Here is an 18,294-nt window from a genome sequence, read left to right on the forward strand (position 1 = left end):
GCATAAATCTGTAAGTATCTTACTAGGTAGCCCCCCGGGGTGTCTCTCCACCTCCCCCAAATATCTTCAAACTTTTTGCCACATTTGCTTTTAATATAGACTCCCTTTTCAAAACTCACAATTCATTCTGGTTAGGAATTGTGACACTGGTGGGGCTGCTATGCTTACTGGCCTGATAAAATGGTAGACCTGTCTTTAGAAAAACATTTGACCTGTCACAGGGATATCTCGGTGGGATTCTCCGTGCCGACACCTCCATGGATTATTAGCATTTTACTTTCCAGCTTGCAGTAATCTTCATCTTTTATTGCCAGACAGCCCTATAGACCTGTCATGGGACTGTCCAGAGAAACAAGAGAACTGCTGTGAGCCAGGGATTAAACACACTGCCTGCTTGGTTATTACAGGTGTCACATTCACAAATGTTTACTGATGACTAGTAGACATGGAAGTATCTTTTTTTAAAATTATCTCTTGTATTGACATTTCCCTTTTTATCCTGTAGATGCTCTTATTTACCCACATACGGCTGGCACATGGTTTTTCTAATCATAAAAAAAGACTACAAGCAGTCCAGGCCAGACTACACGCAATTTCTATTTTAGGTATGTTTTGTCTTTCATCCCTGTGGTCTAAAATGTGTAATGTGTCTTCTATAATCTTTGGTGCAGACTAGTTTTTATTGGTTGCCCGATCACTCATTGCACATAATGCATAGTAAGCACATTCTACCTTAGGGTATGTGTACACTGCGGAATCCGTGAGCTGCAGTAACCAGGTTCAACCACTACACAGTAAGTAGCTGCTTCTGGCTATTCACTGTGTAGTGCGGGCACCAGCTGATCAGTGACTGATGTCCCATCCTGTGGATAGTTCAGCGTTTCTTGACTCTCCTGCCTGCTGTGATTATCGAAGTCTTGTTCTTTTTATCTTTATAGTTTATTCTAATGCCTTGCAAGAGTCTGCAAATAGCATTCTTTACAATGGTCTAATAGAGGAATTAGTGGATGTTCTCCAGATAACGGACAAGCAGCTCATGGTAAGACTCCCAGACCACCATAATACCCTCACAGCATTCAGGAGTCTTCCATTGACTTCTGTATGATGCAATAAATGTTTTCTTTCTTTCCATATTCTGTAAATAGGATATTAAAGCAGCATCTCTGAGAACGTTAACCTCTATTGTTCACTTGGAAAGAACGCCCAAGTTAAGCAGCATCATAGACTGCACTGGTACTGCCTCTTACCATGGCTTTTTACCTGTTCTTGTGCGAAACTGTATTCAGGCCATGATTGGTGAGTGCAAGAGTTGTTTTTTTTTTTTTTTCCCCCGTCTTAAAGGGTTCATATCGGCGATCACTATAGAGACAATATATTACATATGGCCTTTCAAATGTCTTGTTAGCAGTTTTTTGCTTTGGCTAATAGTTTTGGATATTCTAAGCCAGAGACCTCTGTCTTTGACATCTCCATATCCCTAATAGAATATCATAAGCGCTTGTTAAAATGCATGACTGTAGCTCCATTCACTGCTTTAGAGTTGACAGCGATTTTTTTTTTTTTTCACTGCAATCTCAGTCATTCCCATTGCAGTGAAGGGAGCATCAGTCACATAAGTGCATTGCTGCCTCACAAGGGGAGACCAGGGAATTCCAGTTCTTAAGATTCATAGGGGGCCCAGCATCTATCCCTCCCCGTAATCACACAGAAATTGGCAAATGATTTTAAGAGCCCTGTAATAATAAACATAACTCAACTCTCATCTGTTCCTCCTCTCAGATCCCACAATGGAGCCATACCCCCATCAGTTTGCCACTGCTCTGTTTTCCTTCTTGTATCATCTAGCCAGTTATGATGCTGGTGGCGAGGCACTGGTTTCTTGCGGCATGATGGAAGCACTTTTAAAGGTATAACCATTGTTGTGTGTTCCCTATCCAAATCCTATTGTGTTTGTTGCCCTTGCCTTTCTTTCTGTATTGTTTGAGTGTTGAGGTAATGTGTGTGTGTGTGTGTGTGTGTGTATATATATATATATATATATATATATATATATATATATATATATAACACAATATAAAAATAATCTGAGGGCTGCTATAAAGAATAAAGTGCCTCTTGTCTCCATGGCAGCAGCTCGCATTTTCTGTTCCATTGCAGCATACTATCGCGCTTTGAGCTTTCTCTTTGGCGTTATGTTTCTCAGGTGATTAAGTTCCTAGGAGACGAACAGGACCAGATCACGTTTGTGACGCGAGCTGTGAGGGTTGTTGACCTCATTACAAACCTGGATATGGCGGCCTTTCAATCTCACAGCGGGTTGTCCATATTTATCTATCGACTGGAGGTGAGATGAAGGCCTTCTGTAGAATGTCATACATTGTAAAACACATCCTGTTTTTTTTTTTGGTTTGTTTTATTTCTTATGTTTAAAGTGTTAATATCATAAAAATAAAAAAAAAACTTTTTTTTTCTTCTTTTTTTTTTTTTTTTTTTTTTATTTTTTTTAAAGACCCTTCAAAACTTTTGATTGGTCTTGGTGCAGTGACCTTTTGAACAAGCAGGGAGGAAGTACTGGGCTAAGCACTTCTTCCTTGCTGCAGGAGATTGATTCTATAGACTGAGATAAAGCTTTTACCCTTATTTCTCCCTCATGTCATTGTGGACACAGACGGAGATAAGCTGTGTCTCCCAATGAACTTTGACGAGAAAGGGGTTTTCCGGCAAGTCCTCAAAAACCTATTTTTAGTAATAGGTGGTGGTGGTTCTCTGCACCCAGACCCGAGTGATCAAAACTTTTCACACCTTTTATTTTGAATAAAACGTCTACACAAATGCGCACATTAAGGCCTGGCAGAGCAGAGGTTTGTCAGTGGTTTTTGGCTTGAATCTTGGGGTCAATCTACAGCAGTATGTCTCAGCCAGTGGATTGGAACCACGCATGGCTTTAGAACCCTTGTATGCGGCGACGGCGGACATATTATATACTTATAGTACCAGTAGTAGTAGCGTTAAATCCATATTACTGGCACTGAACAAGAGGGTGGAAGCTTTGTTAGCAGACTATATATGTAAAGGTTATCTACTGTTCCACCAGACTCTGATTTGTGACATTCACATGTCAGAAGCATTAATCCTCCTGGAGAAGAGCCGTGCAGACACAAAAGGGCACATCTCTCTGTCCTTTTGTTTTAGTGATTGGTGGGGGTCTCGACGCCCACCTGAAAAAACTTAGGCACTATGACAGGTCAGATGTTTATGAAAATGATAGTTACCGATTAACAGAATTCTTTACTCTGGTCTTGTGTTTAAAAGGGGTTTACGGCCTAGACAGAGTTTGGTACCACTGCTGTACATGTAAGGACTAAGTCGCCATGTTGTTGCAGTGGCATTTATAGTGGCTGTAATGCACAGAAGCCCATCGTTTTCCAAAGGGAGAGATAAGCTGCGTGTCTAAGCTTGTTGCATGTTTGCACCCCTGGCCTGTAGAAAAAGCTGCTAAATTAGCAGCTCATTCCTAGTATCTCTTGTGTCCTCATGGGGAATTGTGTATTTGCAAAACACTATGTAGTAATGCTAAAGGTAGCCATACATCATTAACTGATGGCTGAACCATTATCTCTCCTGTCCAGCTGCCGTCATCCTTATATACAGGGAGTTGGCACAGCAACAAAACTATAAGGTGTATGGGGACTGTTAGTATTTTAAAGGTTCTTTATTTTTTATTTTAATGCTATTTTTCTTGTGTTCATTTTAGCATGAAGTTGATTTGTGCAGAAAAGAGTGTCCATTTGTGATTAAACCAAAAATCCAGCGCCCCAGCACTGTTCAAGAAGGAGAAGAAATGGAAACTGACATGGAAGGTAGTTTGGGGGGCTGAAATCTTCATTTATAAAATCATTTAACTAAATTGCACACGGTAGCTATTCTATATAGCTAAAAATAAATTGCCTCACATTCTCCTTATGTTGTCCTGATGCTAGCGACTCATTTGGATCCATTGGCCTATGTTAAACTATCCTCACCGAGGTAACTTTTATATGTTGCAGTATCTGATGTAGCCATGGAAAGTAGCCCAGGTCCTTCCACCTCTGCAGATCCACGGCCTATGACTACAAGCAGTAGTGCAGGGAGTTTAGTAATGCCACGCTCTGGTAAGACCTTTTTGTGGTGTAAAATCATATGACTGAAGATGTGAAGACATGAAAGCGCTTACAGTCTCTTCCTTGCTCAGCAGGGGTGCAGTGCATTCCACAAAGAGCAGCCTTGTTGAAATCTATGCTAAATTTTTTGAAGAAAGCAATTCAGGATCCGGCTTTCTCAGACGGAATTCGTCACGGTAAATTTTCTCTTGCAAATTGATTAATGTGATGGCATAAGCTTTAGAGAACACGTGTGAAGTGGTTTCTTTTTATTAATGTTAGTGATGGATGGAACTCTTCCAACATCCCTGAAACACATAATCAGTAATGCCGAGTATTATGGACCTTCCCTCTTCTTGCTGGGTAAGTAATCTGGTTACATTGGCATGATGGTTTATATCTCACTTTATGGCTATATTACTAGTGGAAACTGCCGGTATTGCACCATAACACTGTGTTTCCGCAGCTACTGAAGTGGTAACGGTCTTCGTGTTTCAAGAACCCTCTCTACTCTCCTCTCTCCAAGACAATGGTTTGACAGATGTAATGCTGCACGCTCTTCTTATAAAAGATGTAAGCATCTCCGTACACCACATCCTCTGGGGCTGCGGGGAACTTAACAAATGTGTCTTATTTACTCATTCCCACTGCTGCCGGTTTCCAGGCTGGCTGGTGTTTGCCACTTGGCAAAGACTGCATAGAAGATTCTTTCTTCCAGAAACAGCGCCACTCTTGCCCTCAGTTTGTCTGTGGTATTGCAGCTGAGTTCCATTAAAGTGAAGCCAAGTTGCCAATACCGCAGAATACTAGAGGGCAGGTGTGACGCTGCTCTTGAAATGACCCACGCCTGTCAGAAACCTATGACTACTTCTGTTGGCCTACTGTAAATATCTAACTTGGTAGGACTCTAGCAGAGGCTTATGCCTCTGTAAAGGGGTTTTCCCATCTCCCCTGGTTCGGAGCGAGGATGGAAAGCATTGGTGCCGAACTCAATGTGCTCCGCATCGCTGAGTTGCTCTTGCTGAGCTTACACACGTCTCCAGGGATTGTGGATTGTCTCTGAAGATGTGTGTTAGCTCAGTGGGAGACAGAGAAACCAAAAACATACTTAACAGCTTCTGAGGGTCCTGGCCATTGCTGTGAGTGGAGAGCAGTGGTCGGGAACTTAGGCAACAAGCTGACAACACTACAGGGACACAAAGGGGCCAAACTACAAAAAAAGCAATTTTGCTATGGCAAAGCTTTTGTAAAATGGCTTTCTTTTGCATTTTATAGCGCTTAACAAAAGTTTGTTGGATTCATGTTTCTGCCTTTTGCTTTATAACTGTTTGCTGACGTGTTCTTCCCCCTTTTAGGTACCTGCTACCCGGGAGGTTCTAGGTTCCCTTCCAAATGTTTTCAGTGCACTTTGTCTGAATGCCCGGGGTTTGCAGTCATTTGTGCAGTGCCAACCTTTTGAAAGACTTTTTAAAGTGTTGTTATCACCGGACTACCTTCCTGCAATGAGGAGGAGACGTAGCTCAGATCCCTTAGGTAAGTACTGAGCTGCTTAAAGGTAGAATGTTTATATAGAGGGCAAGTGATAGACAGCTATTACCAAATCCTCTGAATTCCGAGGCCCCGCCTATCTGACGCTCACTAGCTCGTCTCCCTCCTGTTTTTACTTTTGTATAATTACTTTAATATTCCCTAATCTTTTTTTACTTGACCCACTTGTTAAATCTTTAGGCTGGTCACCTACGTGCATATAGACCCCTGCCACGAGAACTTTCCATGTATCAGATTTGTTAATCCGTGGATAATGAATGATTCTTTTCATATAGCAGTGCCAGCATTTGGATTTTAGATTTCCAAGGCTCTGTCATTACCCAGAACACTCAGTTCATGGCACTTCCCAATTTTCTCTAAACCACCTCTAACCCCTGCTGAAGAGACCTGTAGTGCAGCATAGAATAGCTCTCTTCAGGTCTCTAGCTGAGGGATTAAGAGGCCCGTGGTCTCTTCCAGCTTTGACCTCTCTTCGGTCTCCTGCAGGCGATACAGCCTCTAACCTGGGCAGTGCTGTCGATGAGCTGATGAGGCACCAGCCCACATTAAAAACAGATGCCACCACTGCTATTATTAAGGTAAGCCTCATTGTCTGTTGTGGCTCTTGTGTGTAAAACACCTTTTGTATGTTTTACCCTTACATTCTGACTCTAAAGAAAAAGCACATACGTATTCGATATAAAACATTAGTACCTAGAGTGACATTGGGGTGTTTTGCTATCTTTCAGCTTTTAGAAGAAATATGCAATCTTGGTAGGGACCCAAAATATATTTGTCAGAAGCCATCAATTCAGAAAGCCGATGGCACAGCAGCTGCCCCTCCACCCCGGTCTAACCATGCGGCAGAGGAGGCTTCCAGTGAAGATGAAGAGGAGGAAGAAGTGCAAGCTATGCAGAGCTTCAGTGCAAATCAGCAGAGTGAAGTTGAGCCAAGCCAAAAGTAAGTGTTCTGTGCACTTAAAGTGACACTGTCACCCCCTTTGTGCATTCTGACATCTCTACACAGGTGTAAAGTGTAAATTTAGCGTTTTTCATACCTTATTTTATATCAAACGTCATGGTGTTTGTTCAAGTAAAAGTGTCCTTTTATCAACTGCAGATTGTATTAAGTGGGCGTGGCCTTGCAGGATTAGCAACACTGTTGGCCCCGCCCCCTTGACAACCATTGGTTGGCTGATAAAAAGGGGGTGGGGTCTAGACCTTTCAGCCAGCCTGTTCCAATGGCTGGTGAGGGGGTGGGGCCAACTGTGGCATTTGGGCGGGGCTAAGTGGCATTAATCCCACGAGGCCCCTCCCACTTAACACAGTCTGCGTTAATAAAAGATGATTTTTTACTTGAACAAGCACCATGACGTATGATATAAAATGTGGTATGAAAAACGCTAAATTTACCCTTTACACCTGTGTAGAGATGTCATAATGCAAAAAGGAGGTGACAGTGTCACTTTAAAGCACCATTCTGATTTGGAGTATGGACTGAATAACCTAACTTCCATCAGTGCTCCAAGTAGGCCTTGTCACTGCTCAGAAGTAATTTACAAACCTGTATAACATTCTATGGGATGACACAAAGTCACCCCATGCATTGTAATGATCTGACCTGAAGTCTTCAGGTGAATCCCCAGCATGGCTGAGCAATGGAGTTCTTATATTTAGTGTATAGTGTGGTGTCACATCACCTGTCAAGTCTGAAAGTGGCACATAGGCTGGAAATGAGTGGAGTATAGCTGCTATAGCATATTACAACCTAATTATTGTAAAGTAGTCATGAGAATTAAGGATATGCTTGTAAATTCAGCAATATGGGTATAGACGCTGATCTCACTCCACTGCCTGTTGTGAATCTAAATGGGCAGAGTTGTCGATACTGATGCACATTGTTGGGTATTTGCCGCTGGCCTTTATACCTTACTCTGGGCTGATTGCTATGGTAACCTGAATTTATTTAGCCCTGACCTAGTCAGTCCTAGCCTCTGGAGCAAGTCCTATGTGTTTCTATGACAACGGGTAAAAACAACACATTACGTAAGTACACTGTAAATCTAGTCTTGGTTTCCCATTCAAATTGTATGTTATCTCTTTCCTGCTATAGTGTGGTTGGAACTGAAGAAAGAATCCCAATTCCTCTGATGGACTACATCCTCAATGTGGTAAGTTTCACGATAGATTTGTTAATGGGGTTGTATTGGCGTATAAACTGGTGACCTATTGGTTGGATATGCCATCACTTCTGTGGGGTCATCCCTCATCCAGCATAATCATGATCATCACAGATCAGATGAGCGTGATTCGAGCATGCCGAAGTCCTATAATTTGGCATTTAAACTGGTGGCTGAAGAAGTTGGATGCAGCCCTAGGGAGTCTGAGAAAACATGGGTTTGACCTGTGGCTGCATCCACTCCCTAGGGCTTCATCCAAATTCGGCCACCAGTAATGCTGAACGATCATGCTCATCTTAGCCATTCAGAATTTGGAAAGACTTTGCTATGTTACATGTGCAGTTATATGCCGATATTTTGCTTTGTGCAACTTTATAATAGTTTTCTCTAGTGTTAGACACTGTTCACACTAGTTTCATGGCTTTAAACAGGACTTACAGTTGAACAGTTAGTGGCTTGTGACATTGATAACCTAGTTGTAGGCAAGACTTTCCCACACAGGAAACAATATTTATTCCTAGGAGGGATAAGGATTATATAGTGGCTCATTATTATATTACACACGTGTTCTCCTTTCCAGATGAAATTTGTGGAATCCATACTGAGTAACAACACAACAGATGATCACTGCCAGGAGTTTGTGAGCCAGAAGGGTCTCCTGCCCCTGGTAACCATACTGGGCCTTCCAAACCTACCTATTGACTTTCCTACCTCTGCTGCATGCCAGGCTGTGGCTGGAGTTTGCAAATCCATCCTGGTATGTATTTGTACTAAACTGCACTGGCTCTGTTTTGTGCCATCTTTATTGTGAGTGTTTATCTGTGTCAAGGCTGGAAGTGTACACATCTTCCAGTCCCACTAAAAGTCTAGCAATGGCTGTGTGCAGAGTGGTTTCTACAGTTTACATTAATTTATCTAGCCCTGATATACTAAACAGTAAAATGTAATTCACCACCCGGAGATCTGCAAATATAGCTAATCCAGCAACAATGATCCCATGCTGTATATTTATCAAAGAGAAAAAACCCTTATCTAGCACTGTTGGATGGTTCAGGCAAGTCTTAAAGGGGTTATTCAGCAAAAATCTTTTAAAGGGGTTATCCAGCACTACAAAAACATGGCCACTTTTCCCCATACTGTTCAGGTGCGTTTTGCAATTAAGCTCTATTTACTTCCATGGATCTGAGTTTCAAAACCCCACCCAAACTGGAGACAACAGTAGGGGGAAAGTAGTCATGTTTTTGTAGCGCTGGATAACCCATTTAAATCAACTGGTCAAAAATCTCAAGTCTTCCCATACTTATAAGCTTCTATATGTCATGCATAGAGATGAGCGAACTGGGTTAGGGTTCGAGTCGATCTGAACCCGAACGTTCGGCATTTGATTAGTGGTGGCTGCTGAAGTTGGATAAAGCTTTAAGATTGGCTGTATCCATGTTTTCCAGCCAATGACTATATCCATGATTTCCACATAGCCTTAGGGCTTTATCCAAGTTCAGCAGCCGCCACTAATCAAATGCCGAAAGTTCGGGTTTGGATGGACTCAAGCTTGCTCAAGGTTCGCTCATCTCTAGTCATGCAGGAAAGCTCCTGTCTCGGCCAGAGATGGCAGCAGAGAGCACTGTGTCAGACTGAAAATAAAAATAATTTCCTGCATGATATACAGCAGCTAATAAGTATGAGAAGACTCAAGATTTTTTTTAATAGAAGTAAATTACAAATCTATATAACCTTCTGACACCAGTTGATTTAAAAGAAAAAGATTTTCGCTCGAGTACCCCTTTAATAGTAAGGAATTAGCCGTACTTTCCTTACCGCCTTTGTGCGGTTTTGATGCTGGATCCCTTGCCAGTCTCAGGCTTCTATTATCTCCCCATACAAGCTGCGTGATACTACGGTCTGGGATTGGCGGCAGGGTCACACGCCACTCTCTGCTCTTTATTATTACAGGCTATCACTATGCAAGATTGATCCTTTTTGTTTTCTCAGACATTATCCCATGAGCCCAAGGTTCTTCAGGAAGGGCTCCTTCAACTGGACTCTATTCTTTCCTCCCTTGATCCTCTACATCGACCAATTGAGGCACCAGGGGGATCTGTGCTGTTGAGAGAGTTGGCCTGTGCGGGGAACGTCACAGATGCAACACTTTCTGCCCAGGCCACACCGCTGCTTCATGCTTTGACTGCGGCACACGCCTACATCATGATGTTTGTCCATACGTGTAGAGTAGGACAGGTAAGCAGAGGCATATCTGGCAAGAGTTTATTATCAACCTTACCATAATGTCATGTCTTTTATTAGCATTCAGTTGTGTTATTATTATGTATTATAACGACCTCTTTAATTTTTCTTACTTTTCTTACATTTAGAGTGAGATCCGCGCCATCTCTGTGAACCAGTGGGGCTCACAATTGGGACTCAATGTTTTGAACAAACTTAGCCAACTATACTGCTCTCTGGTGTGGGAAAGCACTGTTCTGCTTTCTCTGTGTACTCCTAACAGGTACCTAACAATGACTATAACTGTTCCATAGATTAATATTGTGTTACATTACTTTTTTCAGCACTTTGTCATTAATGGCCAATTGATAGTCTTATAAATGTATTGTCATCAGAGTTTCAAGAGACTCTGTTGCCCTTAGTCTGGAGAACAAAAAAAATGGCTGTTTATAATTTGGTGACTGTTGGTTTCGTTTTGAATAAGATGAAATATTCATTCAATGGTCTGTTGACGTTTTTAATAGTTTGCCACCTGGGTGTGAGTTTGGTCAAGCAGATATGCAAAAACTTGCTCCAAAGGAGGAGAAGACAGCGAGTACATTACCCCAAGGAGCCAAACGAGCAGGTATTGTGCCTTCACTTGTTTAGTGCTTCAATGTCATGCACACAACACTTTTTTTTTTTTTTAAATATATAAACCTTGTACTTATTTTTCATTTACATAATACCTTTTTGTTTGTGTCTTCTCTTATTGTAAGACTTTTAGTCACTTAAACAGTGTAGCTACTTATTAACTCGCTGGCCTTTTACCTTACACTTTCCACATTCTTATTCTTACATTTTGCATCATTGTAGATGGAGAAGTGGAAACTTCAGCTGCAAATGAAGAAACGACTGGTTTGCTGGAAGGTATCGGGTTGGATGGCGACTCGCTGGCCCCCATGGAAACCGATGAACCAAGCACTTCTGATCCCAAGGGTAAACCCAAGATCACACCAGCAATGGCTGCCAGAATCAAACAGATCAAGCCGCTGCTGTCAGGTCAGCATTCATGTTTGTTTTGCAAATTATTAAAAAAAAAAAAAAAAACTTTTTTTCAAGCCCTTTGAAAGTTTTTGTTTGGCTGATAAAGTGAAGCTGGCTCCTGAAGGTTTTAGCACAACCCTGTTCTCACTTGTTTTCATGCACTTCCATTGCAGCATCCTCCAGGTTGGGTCGAGCATTAGCCGAGCTTTTTGGTCTCTTAGTAAAGCTTTGTGTGGGCTCTCCTGTCCGACAAAGAAGAAGCCATCACGCAGCAAGTACCACCACTGCCCCTACTCCAGCGGCTCGCTCCACTGCGTCTGCTTTGACAAAGTTACTCACCAAAGGTCTTTCTTGGCAGCCTCCCCCCTACACTCCCACACCAAGGTTCAGGTGAGTACTGGGGCTACAGCATTTCCTTTAGATTTATGATTTTTCAGTGCCTTTTGGTCAGCTTTAAAATTTTTGCTCTTTAGGTTGACGTTCTTTATCTGCTCTGTTGGCTTTACATCTCCCATGTTGTTTGATGAACGAAAGTATCCATATCACCTCATGCTACAGAAGTTTCTATGTTCTGGTGGGCACAATGCACTTTTTGAGTAAGTTAATCGCCTGTTTCCTTTGCATTAATGCTGTTTACGGTCTTGTATTTTTTAAAAATGTATTAGCTAGATTCATCACCATTGTGTCCGTTAAAGTGGTTGTCCAGGATTAGGGAAACATGGCTGATTTCTTCCAAAAGCATAACCCCTCTTCAGGTTGTGTATGGTATTACAACTTAATGAAACTGAGCTGCAATACCATACAAAAACTGAGGATTTGTGATGTTTTTACAAGACTGACATGTGTCTTCTAATCCTTGATATGACCTCTTTTTAGGCCGAGACTAAGTGGTAGTTTTTCACATATAAAAAGTGGAGCTCACACTAGTTTCTGGTGATCAATTGCCTAATTTTTTTTTTTTTTTTGTTCCACCATTTAATTTTAGAACTTTTAACTGGGCCCTTTCAATGGGTGGGAGAGTACCTGTTTCTGAAGGCTTGGAGCACCCAGATTTGCCAGATGGTACTGGGGAGTTTTTAGATGCCTGGCTCATGTTAGTGGAAAAAATGGTGAACCCTACAACTGTCTTGGAGTCTCCACACTCTCTACCTCCCACCAAGCCACCTGGAGGCCAGAACTTTCCTCAGTTTAGCTCCCTGCGCTTCCTGGTGGTTACACAGAAGGTATGTTGCATTTTAAATCACCTGTAGCCTTATTCACATGTTCTGTAAATCTGCGAATCCACAAATACGGACAAATTTAAGTCCATTCATTTCTGTTTGGTTATTCACACTGACCGTAGTTTAATGGATCCACAATCCGTTCCATAAAAAAAAAAAGTTTTTGTGTACATAATATACGTTTCTGAAAATTTACTGAACGTGGAATGAGGCCTTACTCTTGTTGCATCACAAAACCTAAGATACATGTTTTAAATGAATATACCCTTCTGACACCTAGTGATATATATCTTCCATTTATTTAATACAGGCAGCCTTTACTTGTATAAAGAACTTGTGGAACAGGAAGCCTTTAAAGGTATATGGTGGTCGCATGGCAGAGTCTATGCTTGCTATCTTGTGTCATATTCTTCGCGGGGAGCCAGTTATCCGAGAACGTTTGAGTAAAGAGAGAGAAGGAAGCCACGAAGAAGAAGCCGGGCAGCAAGATGAGAGTGCTACAAGGCGGGAACCCCAAGTGAACCAGCAACAACTTCAGCAGGTGGGAGTGTGAATTGAGTTTACTGGACTTAAGCTGGCCATGCACAGCAGACGGCAGATGCCAGGGGAGATAAGGGTCAGATATGTTTAATTTCCACTTCTGTTATCCGGTATCTAGCAGTGGCTTACAACTCCTCTCGCCATTCAGAACACACAACATCTATAAAGAAAGGGGGTGACAAGTCATGCCTGTCAGCTAAATGAGTGTTTGGCTGACTGCTGTCTTTTGTGTATGGTCAGATTACTTTTCTTTTCGGCACATTGCTTTTCATTCTCTAATGCTCATTTTATGGCCTTGTGAAACTTTTCCTCTTCTGTTTTTCCCTTGACTCTTTACTGGGTGAATTTCCTAACCTTTCTGTTTTTAATTCTATAGCTTATGGATATGGGCTTTACTCGGGAGCATGCAATGGAGGCACTTCTTAACACAAGCACCATGGAACAAGCTACCGAGTATCTCCTCACCCACCCCCCTCCTCTCATTGGTGGAGTTGTGCGGGTAAGTGTGAATCACTAAACTTTTTCTTTTCTCTTTTTTTTTTTTTCTTCAGCTTCAAATCTGCTTTCCTTCTGTACCTTCATTACATTCCATCCTTCCCTCTTCCTTCATTCCAGCCCCTTTCTACCGCAGGCTTCTCTGTGCCACTCTGCTCATACAAGGCAGACATCTAAGCATCTGCATGTGACAGAACAGTAAGGATAGTTAGGTGAGGGTTAATCCCATACATATAGTTACTGCCTCTGAGCAGCCTTGACTAATGGTAAATTGTTTGGGTACATTATTTAAAATGTGGATATTTTCCTTTCCCTGACATAGCAAAACAGGCTCCCATAGCCAAGCTGCAGCAGCTCCCTTCTCGCCTTTTGCTCCAGTTTTCCTGACACCCATTGGACACATGATGTCTCTTCCTATTCCTGTGCATCCTTACTATCATGCCCTGACCTCCCCATTCTGCAGAGCAGCCCAACTGACAGGGGTATCTGTTGTTGCTCTGCAGGACTTGAGTATGTCAGAGGAAGATCAGATGCTGAGAGCCATTGCCATGTCGTTGGGACAAGATATCCCTATGGAACAGAGGGCAGAGCTGCCCGAGGTACAGTACAAGATCGGGTGGGATAAAGAGGGGCAGACGAGGGAGCCTTCAACAGTAATTCAGACATGTATATGTTGTTAAAGGGCTCCTGTGCCTGCGTTAGAAAAGGTTGAGCTCTTCTTTCTCCCATCCTCCTAAACCAATGTTCCCTTCCCTTTTTTCTCCCATCCACTGTACTCCCCCACCCCCACATGGTGTGACAGCCGTTCTTCCACCTCTGGTGAAACATCACAAAGAGGGGGGGTAGCGTTGTGTTTATTTATTTTTTTTCCTCCTTCACGAGTGTAGTAACTTGTTTTGTGTTTTGCTTTTTTGTAGCCACATACATAGTCACTATAGCCTTTCTAATATGCTGGACATATAGAAATTATAGATCTGAATAGGGTTACACTATGTGTAGATTGCTGAAAAGTTTCTATGAAAGTTTGACTATTGAAATTGTTGAAAATGATTTTTCAGGAAACTGCCCGCCGAAAAGAGGAAGAGGAGCGGAAGGCAAGGGAGAAGCAGGAGGAGGAGGAGGCTAAATGTCTTGAGAAATTTCAAGATGCTGAACCTCTGGAACAAGAAGAGCTTCATGGCTTCACAGACACTATGCTTCCAGGCTGCTTCCATCTTCTGGATGAGTTACCAGACACTGTTTACCGGGTCTGTGATCTCATCATGACTGCTATAAAGCGAAATGGTGCAGACTATCGAGACATGATTCTGAAGCAAGTGGTTAACCAGGTGAGTACTGTCAAAGTTTTTTATTGAGTTTCTGAACAATTACTGTAATATAAAACGGAGTTATGTTGATGTGTTCTGTTTTCTTCTAGGTGTGGGAAGCTGCAGATGTTCTTATCAAGGCTGCTCTTCCATTGACCACAAGTGACACTAAAACAGTTTCTGAATGGATAAGCCAGATGGCTACCCTTCCTCAGGCTTCCAACTTGGCCACTCGAATCCTTTTGTTGACATTGCTCTTTGAGGTTGGTAGTGTTTTATACTTGTATAATGTACCTATTCTCAAATTGTAGTTATTATGAGTAGTATTAAAGGAAAAGTCCCACCAAAGTTAAAAATCTCAGGCAGGCAGGGGATATGGAAACTAAAGTATACTTGCCTTGCCCCTGTTATGCTGCTCTCACTCCTCTGCGGTCAGCTGCCGGATGTCTTTCCTGACTTCAAGTACCCGACTCCTCCAGCTGCAACCTTACGGCCTGGTTGAGGGCTTGCATGCTTAGCCAGGCAGTGATTGCAGCAGTGTCCCGCCCCAGTCACTGATTGGCTGAGCAGGCAGCCCATCGGCAGGCTACGTCACATTGCTGCTGGAGGAGCTAATGGTCACTGGCGGCTGGCAGGAATCGGTAAGCAAGCCCTTTTGGGGCACAGGATTGGGTAAGTATGCTTTCTTATGTTCCCAAACCTCCCTGACAGATTTTTAACTTTGTTGGGATGACTTCTGTAACAAGATCAACACTGAGAATGTTAAAAGCCCATTGTCACCATATTACTATTGTGAAAGCAGTGTATACTGATTATAATGTGGTACGCTTGCTTGTACTTATGAAGAACAGAGCTGCCCCCTGTTCATGTTATCAGTGGGTTGTGGGTTAGATGCCCACCAATCAAAACACTAGTTACTCTGTCCAGTTCTTGAATCCTTGTCTTACACCATCTATTTGCATTTACAATTAGTTTTGCTCCCAAACATAAATTATCTAATTTCACTTTTATTTTTCCCTCTAACAGGAGTTGAAGCTGCCATGTGCAAGGGTCGTAGAAACAAGTGGCATCCTTAATGTATTGATCAAGCTACTGGAGGTGGTTCAGCCATGTCTGCAGGCGGCTAAGGAGCAGAAAGAAGTGCAGACACCAAAGTAAGACCCTTAACTACAAATCCACCTCTCCATTCCTGTTTTACAGTTAGAATAAACCTCTCATAATAACTTTGTTTTTCAGATGGATTACTCCTGTCCTACTGCTTATTGATTTCTATGAGAAAACTTCTATTTCCTCCAAGAGGAGAATGCAGATGAACAGGGTAACTGTTTTATTGGTGTAAAGGTTTTTGCTTGCTGCTTGGAATAAAAGGGGCAGTGTAGTTCATTCAGCACTTGGGGTTCTTTCAAATGCAAAGATCTTCGGCCATCAGCAAGATGGCGCTCGTTTGCAGTCCCTTTACAAGGCGCGATGAACCACATGGCTGGGCTATACGAACAATCAGTGTGTCATTCGTGTGGCCATTTAAATTGCTATTAACCGTACATCTTCTGTTTACACACGTGCGCCCAATAGCATAAAATTTTTGTCTTTACACAAGATGTGATCAGCTGATGAGCAGGTGGTTTCCCACTCATTAGCTGATCGCTGTCACTTTTACACAGGCTGATTATTGAACGCACAATTTAGGAACACATTTAGCCAGTGTAAAATGGCCTTTAGTAATAACCATCAATTTTCAGTCTGTGGAGGCAGGCCCAACTCTTGGCAGCCATGCCGTAACAACTCAGGCTTTGTCTGCAGACATGAAAGCCACTGTTAATTTATATTCTCCCCATTCTCCTCCATTCTAATAATAAGAAAATATGGTTCAGTTCCATTATACTGACATCAAGGAAGGGTGATAATTGGGTAAATTTTCCTGCGCAAAATTGTGGGATAATGTGGAACTTTACAATAGATTACTCTCTCATCTTAAAGTGGTACTCCATGAAAAAAAAACCAACTGAGGTGCTGCAGTATAGGGGTATTACCACGTACACACTTATCCAGGGGTTAGTCCCAAAATGCCACTCAGAATATAGTAGTAGAGCGTATACTCTACTGCAGCTCCATTTATTCTCTATGGTGGTAAAATCCTTTAGTTGTTGTTTGTTAGACTAGGCTCATAATCCACATGATTCTGCACATGCTGAGCCATATGAATGCTTAGTTAAAGCGTATAAAGGAATGGCTATACTAATATAATAATAAAGCACCATTAAGTTCCGGGGCATAATACATGTTAGTCGTTTACAGTAGAGAACACACATACATGATTAAAAAATAGCATCTACAATAAACAAAAGCTTATTGAGGCTGGAACAAAAGGCGTAATGATGCTGTCAGCTAGGGCTTATAAGAAGACCGTAGTAGAGGTTGTAAGCTGCTTAAAGCATCGTGCAGGGGAGATGGGGTTATTGCAGGTTGTAGGATTTTCTGAAGAGATTTTCAAGTTGCTTTTGAAAGTTTGGATGGTGGGGACAGAGCTTGATGTTTTGGGGTGCATATTGTGTATGGAATGTTAGCACACCCTCATACTCACGGTTCTTCCAAGGGACATGAAAATGGTTTGCCAGCCTAGGCTGATTATAAGGAGAGAGCTGCTCCTGCCATTTTACCTATATATTTGTTATATTCAGTACTGTAGTCTACAAGTGTAGTTTTACCAAAGTTTAATGCGCTCGCCACTAGAGTAAGGTACTTCTCAACCCAATTGTCGGCACTCTGTGACTCGGTGCTCGTGGATACCAATACAATTCCACACGAACAAATTCCCGGCACTCCAACCGCACTTCAAATGCAAAGTGATTTATTCATGATCAGAGGTGCACTAACATACACAGTCAGGACGCGTTTCAGCGTTACCGCCTTTCTCAACTGCCTGTTGAGAAAGGCGGTAACGCTGAAACGCGTCCTGACTCTGTGTATGTTAGTGCACCTGATCATGAATAAATCACTTTGCATTTGGAGTGCCGGGAATTTGTTCGCCACTAGAGTAAGGACTTGGAAGTTGCAATTTGTTATCACTTTGCTGAGTAAATTAACATTTTGAGGTGTATTAAAATTGTGGTATTGCACGCTGTTCTTAAGTACTCCCCTTCTAGTGTATAGGCAGGTGGATGTCTTACAATCTACATAAGGCTTAGTGGTTCTGAGCTGTCTGTGCACCCTTATTAAATTCTACAGCAGCTTTATGGCCTTATTCACACATCCCGTAATTTACGGATCAGAGTTAGTGCACATTGATGTCTATTGGGCTATTCACACTATCAGTAGCAGAAATGGATGAAAATCAATCTTGAAAAAAAAAAAAAGGACATGTCCTAGTACGAACCCAGTGCGGACCCAGATTTTTTTACGGATCCTCTCATTTGAATCAATTGTTTACGGATTGTAACATGTTTGGCATCCGTATTTCCGTAAAAAAATACAGATCCGTAATTTTTAGCGGGTTGTTTCAGGACCTGGAAATATTACTGAACGTGTGCATAAGGCCTAAGTCATTCTATGCGATCACATGATCTCTGGCAACATGTCAATGGCTCTGGAAAGTGAATTTAGTGGATGCACTTACTCTTCCCGCAATAAAATATTTTAAATT

General features: G+C 42.1%; 1 protein-coding gene across 11 annotated transcripts in view; it reads left to right on the plus strand.

Moving 5' to 3' along the window:
• HUWE1 (HECT, UBA and WWE domain containing E3 ubiquitin protein ligase 1) overlaps positions 1-18,294 on the plus strand; it is a 70,440-nt gene that overhangs the window by 20,726 nt on the left and 31,420 nt on the right. For 5 of the 11 annotated variants that reach the window (XM_069986438.1, XM_069986436.1, XM_069986439.1 and 2 more), the window contains exons 11-39: positions 506-605; positions 939-1,039; positions 1,146-1,296; positions 1,780-1,907; positions 2,204-2,344; positions 3,755-3,860; positions 4,047-4,151; positions 4,232-4,336; positions 4,422-4,502; positions 4,606-4,712; positions 5,495-5,672; positions 6,147-6,265; positions 6,416-6,627; positions 7,780-7,837; positions 8,427-8,603; positions 9,836-10,081; positions 10,216-10,349; positions 10,591-10,691; positions 10,922-11,107; positions 11,266-11,482; positions 11,566-11,688; positions 12,078-12,315; positions 12,623-12,855; positions 13,228-13,351; positions 13,851-13,946; positions 14,406-14,675; positions 14,765-14,917; positions 15,681-15,808; positions 15,891-15,972. In XM_069986438.1, the coding sequence (XP_069842539.1) occupies positions 506-605; positions 939-1,039; positions 1,146-1,296; positions 1,780-1,907; positions 2,204-2,344; positions 3,755-3,860; positions 4,047-4,151; positions 4,232-4,336; positions 4,422-4,502; positions 4,606-4,712; positions 5,495-5,672; positions 6,147-6,265; positions 6,416-6,627; positions 7,780-7,837; positions 8,427-8,603; positions 9,836-10,081; positions 10,216-10,349; positions 10,591-10,691; positions 10,922-11,107; positions 11,266-11,482; positions 11,566-11,688; positions 12,078-12,315; positions 12,623-12,855; positions 13,228-13,351; positions 13,851-13,946; positions 14,406-14,675; positions 14,765-14,917; positions 15,681-15,808; positions 15,891-15,972 (4,200 nt within the window). The remainder of the gene's footprint in view (positions 1-505; positions 606-938; positions 1,040-1,145; positions 1,297-1,779; positions 1,908-2,203; positions 2,345-3,754; positions 3,861-4,046; positions 4,152-4,231; positions 4,337-4,421; positions 4,503-4,605; positions 4,713-5,494; positions 5,673-6,146; positions 6,266-6,415; positions 6,628-7,779; positions 7,838-8,426; positions 8,604-9,835; positions 10,082-10,215; positions 10,350-10,590; positions 10,692-10,921; positions 11,108-11,265; positions 11,483-11,565; positions 11,689-12,077; positions 12,316-12,622; positions 12,856-13,227; positions 13,352-13,850; positions 13,947-14,405; positions 14,676-14,764; positions 14,918-15,680; positions 15,809-15,890; positions 15,973-18,294) is intronic. The other 6 variants (XM_069986435.1, XM_069986441.1, XM_069986442.1 and 3 more) reach the window with 4 other exon arrangements.

Source organism: Dendropsophus ebraccatus, chromosome 10, assembly GCF_027789765.1.
Source record: "Dendropsophus ebraccatus isolate aDenEbr1 chromosome 10, aDenEbr1.pat, whole genome shotgun sequence".
NCBI classification, from domain to species: Eukaryota; Metazoa; Chordata; class Amphibia; order Anura; family Hylidae; genus Dendropsophus; species Dendropsophus ebraccatus.